The following is a 5,200-nucleotide window of genomic DNA, read 5'->3' on the forward strand; positions in this document are numbered from 1 at the left end:
GCTCCGCATTGCTACCCAAAATCGCCTCCTCGTGGAGTGCGATGGTTCTCTCGGCAACTGCAGCAGCAGCAATAGCCCTCAGCAGCAGCAGCCAATATAGAGCACGCAAAACAACAGCAGCTGACGCAGCAACAGCCGCAAGGTCTGCAGCAGAGAGGCTCTACCAGCAACACCACCGCCAGCAGCCTCTACAACAGAAGCACCAGCAACAAAAAACGACGAAAGAGCTGCAGCAAAGCCAACAGCAGCGGCGAAACCAACGGCAGCAGCAACCAAAACAGCAGCACCAGCTCCGCCTTACTGTCTAGGTCATCTGCAAGCTTCGAGGCCCTCTCGCTCTCCTTGAGCCACATCTCTTTCGCCATTTCTGCCGCTGAGGATCTTTGCTGCAGCAGCAGCTGCGTCGTCTGCAGCGCCTCCTCTGCTGCCTTTTGCGCTGCTCGGCTGGCCTTCAGATCCTGCTGCAGCTTCTGCAACTCCTGCTGCTGCTCCTCCAGCTGTTCCCTCAACATCTCCTGTTGTTGCTCGCTGGCTGAAAGAGATGCCTCTGTTCGTGCTGCATCGGCTTCAACAGCAGCTAGCTGCTGTTGCAGCTGCCGTCGCTGCTGCCGCAGCAGCGCCACCTCCGCGCTCCACTCAGCAGCAGATCGTCGCTGCTCTTCCTCGTTGCTGCTACTTGCTTCTGCTGCTTCGCCGACTGAGTGCTTTTCCGCAGCGCCCAGTTTTCGCTGCCATTCTTGCTTCCGCTGCTGCTGCGGCTGCAGGCTGCCGCGGGCAGCAGCCACAGACCCAGAATCTGAGTCATCCGTCTCTCTTGGTGAAGAGTCCAAGAAGGAAACCTTCTGCAGCAGAAAAGAAACGCAGCAGCAGGAGCAGCAGCAGCCAAGAGATGAGCAGCAACAGCACCAAAATACGCCTACCAGCGGCGCAAGCAGCACGGTTCAAAGGCTAAGCAGTAGCAGCAGCAGCAACCAACTAGCAGCAACGAGCAGCAGCCGCCCCAGAAACCTAGAGAAGCAACAAACAGCCGCAGCACGAGATGCAGCAACTGTCAACTGCCTCACTTTCTCTGGAGGGCTTGCCATGGGCCTGTAAGCTGGAGGATGCTCATAAGAATACTGTGGCTGAGTAGGCTGCTTCTGCTGCTCCTTCTTTGGTTGCTGCTGTTGCTCCTGCTGCTGCTGCTGCTGCTCTTGCTTTTGTTTGTCCGCCGGGTCATCCCACACAAAATGGCCGCTAGAGATGGGCTCTGGGGGCCACCAAGCAGCAGGAGAAGGCCACGTGGGCTGTTCAAAGCTGTTCTGCTGGCTGCTGCTGCTGTCCTGTTGTTGCAGCTGGGTAGCTCTTTGCTGCAGCTGCTGTTGCTGCTGCTGCCTATCTCGCGGGGACAAGTCGGAGCCGCTGTCGGATAGGGCGGAGGAAAATGCCCCGAAGTCCTCGAAGCTTGTAGCTGCGCTGCTGCGTCTCTTTTCCGTTTGCTGCCGCCGCTGCTGCTGCACCTGTTGCTGCTCTTGCTGCTCTCTAGTAGCACCTACGCCTTCCAGAGAATCCCAGCTGCTGCGTGCTGCAGCACCGGTAGCAGCAGGCCCGAGAGCCTCTCGCAAGCCCTCTGCCTCACCTGAAAACTCAGCCACTTCCAACGAAGTCCCCCAGCCCTGAGGTGTGTCCGGCTCGCCCGCAGCAGCAGCAGCTGGAGCAGCAGCAGATGATGCAGCAGCAGCGGCCGAATCCGTCAGCAACACTGCCGCACCTGTTTCATTCTCAGGTCTTGCACCCGAGTTCATGCCCCCTGCGCTGCTTCCAGCTGGTGGTTCGTTCCCTGCTGCTTCTCCTGTTGTTCCAGTTGCTGCAGTTGTTGCTGCGGCTGTGTCCGGAAAGGTTATACCTGTATCGATCGTGAATGACGCTTCTTCAACAGCTTTCGAGTCTCTGCTCTGGCTCCTGCTGCTGCTGCGCTTCTCTTTGCGGCTGCTGCGGCTGCTGCGGCTGCTGCTGCTGCGCTTGCTTGTCGGACTCTTGCTGCAGTTGCTGCTGTGCGTGTTCAGCTCACCAGCAGAAGTTCCAATCCCCTGGTTCTCTTCCCCCTTTCGCCGCTGCTGCTGCTGCTGCTCCTGCGGCTGCTGTTGGAGTTGCTGCTGCGTCGTGTCAAAGGGCTCGTCAGCGATTGCGAATAGCATGAGCTCGTCTGCTGCTGCGCTCGGAACAGCAGTGGCAGCAACAGCAGCTGCTGCAGCAGGTGCCGCTGCAGGAGAGGCCAAATCTGCTTGCTCAGAAATCACTGGCGTGCGTACATCTGTGCTGCTTGTCGGTCCCTCTGTTGTTAAGGCGGCTTCAGAAAGCCCTTGGTCTTCTTCTGCTGTTGCTGCTGTTGCTGCTGCTACTGCTGCTGCTGCAGCTGATGCTGCTGCTGCTGCATCTGCTATATTGTTTGTTTCATTGTCATGCTTCTGCTCGTTCCCCTCCAGATGTCGCTGCTGCTCATGCTGCTGTTGTTCGTGCTGCTGCTGCTCTTGGCGCTGCTGTCCCTGCTGCTGTTGCTCGTGTTGCTGCTCCGCATGTTGTTGCTGCTCCTGCTGCTGTTGCTGCTGCTGATGAGTCTCCTGGTTAAGATGGGCACGTGTAGCTTCCAAATTTTGTAGAGTCGCCTCCACGGTGTCCAGGAGCTGCAGAGATACCCCAACAGCAGCAGTAGTACTTTTGCTTCAAGCAAACACGAAACACTTAATGCAGCAGCAGCGGCAGCAACGGCACAACGAGCTGCTGCTGCCCTTTTCCTAGACCTTCCCTAGCCCGTGAGCACAGTAGGCAGCAGCACAAGTCTCAAATCGAGGCGACAAACACCCACGTCACTCGCCTGGGGCCCAGTAGCACTCGCAGCGCCACTGGAGGTGCGGCAGCAGCAAAGGCAGCAGCAGCAACGGCAGCAGCAACAGCAGCTACAGATGTAGCAGCAACCAGGCATACCCTTGAAACGTCTGCAAAGCGGTCGAGACGTCCCTCGTCTACAAGCTGTGTTGCGTCCCGCTGCAGCTGCTGCTGCTGCTGCTGCAGCCCTTCCTTCAGGGAGTCTAGCATTGACAGCCCCTCAGCTGTTGGCTGCTGCAGAAGCTCCTGCAGGAGCTCCAGGCTTGACATTACCTCTAGCGCAAGAGCAGCAGCAGAAGCAAAGCATGCAGCTCCGGAAGCTATTTGAGCAGCAGCGAGCTCATACGCGGCAGCAACGGAAGCAGCAAGACAAACACATTCATAACTGCAGCAAAAGCTGCTGCAGCCGCACAGCAGCTGCTGCAGCGGCCTGCTGCTGCTGGTGCTGCGGCGGTAAGACGGCACTCGAACTTGGTTTCGTAGCCGCCACGCAGCAGCAGCAAAATGCTGCGCCGTATGGAGCCCCAAAGTATGAATCGTGAAGCATCAGCAGGTGCATGGCAGCAGCAACTCAGCCGCAACAGCCACGCAGCAGCAGCAACTGCAGCAAGAGCAGCAGCAGCAATCGCAGCAGGAACGCACCTGCAATGCGAATCTCGACTGACGAGCTCGAGGCCGTCAGATTTGGCGGAACCTGTTGTTGTTGTTGCTGCTGGTGCTGCTGCTGATGGCTTGGGTTTTGGTTGCTGCTCAGAAACAGCATTTGCTGCTGCTGCTGCAGCAGCACCTCCGCAGAAGTGCCGCACATGGCTTGGACCTCCATTTCCGGCGACGGGGGCGCCTTGTCGACGCCAAGGCTTTGCAGCAGCACTAGGGACCTTTTGATTTCCTGCTGCACGCCGAGGGGATCTGCTGCTGCTGCTGCTGCTGCTGCTGCAGTGTAAAGACACCTCGCAGCAAGCATGCCGCAGCAACGCATTTCCATTTCAGTTGTCCCCGTGGGAAACAGCACCTGCAGGCGGGTCTGAGCTGCCAACGCCTGCTGCTGCTGCTGCTGCTGCTGCTTCCGCCGAGGCGGTGGATTCGGGGACCGCAGCAGCATCAAGACAGAGAACTGCTGCAGCCACTGAAGAAGCGAAAGAGAAGCTGACAAAGCTGAGGCATTGTTTCTGCTTGTGCTGCGGCTACTGCTGCGGCGCACCCCCGGAGCTTGTGCAGCACCTATGAGCAAGACAGCAGCAATAATGCGGAAGTAGCCAGAGGCTTCGAGCAGCTGCTGTAGCAGCAGCAGCGCCAGCAGCTTGCTGTCCGACCCTGCAGCGGGCTGCAGCAGCCGCTGCTGCAGCAGCTGCTGCGCAACAGCACGCGCGTTGCCCAGGTCCTCGCAAGAGGAAGCAACGGCGCCTGCTGCAGCTGCTGCTGTTGCTGCCGCTGCTACGCGATCGCGACTTGTGCTGGCTCCGTAGGGCCGCGGGGTAGTAGCTGCCAGAGCCTGCAACACGCAGCAAAAGCAGCAGCAGCAGCAGCAGCAACAGTGAAAGAAGTGCAACAAATGCGTAATTTTAAGCAGCGAAGATGTCCACTGGAGCTGCAGCTGCAGCCATTAGGCATCCTAAGCCAGAAGCAGCAGCAGCAGCTCAACGAAGAATGCGTAACAAGCGAGATTCTGCCGAAAACAGCTGCATATCCGGCTGCTGCTGCTGCAATGCTGCAGCTCTGGCTGCCGCATCAGCGAACGCTGCAGTCGAGGCAGGAGCGGCAGCAAGAGATGTCCATGGAGGTAAGCAGCAGCTGCTGCTTCTCCGTTGGCCAGAAGGCCTGCTGCTGCTGCTGTGAGGTATAGCTCACTTGCTGCGCCGCAGCTTCCGCGTCTCGGGTTGCTGCATTGGCCCGTGTTGCTTGCTGCTGCAGGGCCTGCAGCTCCTTCTGCTGCTGCTTCTGGGTAGAGGAAAGCCACGTAAAAAGCCCCATTTTGCCACTGCTACTGCTGCTGCTGCTGCTACCGCTGCTGCCGCTGCCGCGGAGGCAGCCTCACTGGTGCGTCCAGCCACAGTTGCTGCCGTTGTTGCTGCTGCTACTGCTGCTGCTGCAGCTCTACTTGGCTTGTGGGCTTGTTTCCTTGGGGTCGCCGAATCCATCTAAGCTCCGCATACACAGGCTTTGCGGTGTATGCGCGGCGGCAGCAGCAGCAGCAGCAGCTGCTGCTGCCGCCGCTACCGCACGCTGAAATCAAGAGCACTTGGTTCGCCCTTGCTGCCCTCTCCGCATACGAGCCGCTGTCTTGCCCCCAGTGCGGCTGCGGCTGGGTTTGCAGCTGGTCCAGTGCTGCTGCTGC

The 5,200-nt window shown here is 59.0% G+C and overlaps 1 protein-coding gene across 1 annotated transcript; it reads right to left on the minus strand.

Moving 5' to 3' along the window:
* Nucleotides 1-4,836, minus strand: ETH_00000255 (uncharacterized protein; the record flags this gene model as incomplete). Its single annotated transcript, XM_013380529.1, has 6 exons — nucleotides 1-57; nucleotides 302-842; nucleotides 1,065-2,663; nucleotides 2,965-3,140; nucleotides 3,508-4,357; nucleotides 4,714-4,836. Coding segments are annotated over 6 exons (3,346 nt in total), but the record flags the coding sequence as incomplete, so codon positions are not given.
* Nucleotides 4,837-5,200: the final 364 nt, after the last annotated feature.

The sequence above is a fragment of the Eimeria tenella genome, genomic scaffold, assembly GCF_000499545.2.
Source record: "Eimeria tenella Houghton genomic scaffold, Eth_scaff675, whole genome shotgun sequence".
Lineage (NCBI taxonomy): Eukaryota > Apicomplexa > Conoidasida > Eucoccidiorida > Eimeriidae > Eimeria > Eimeria tenella.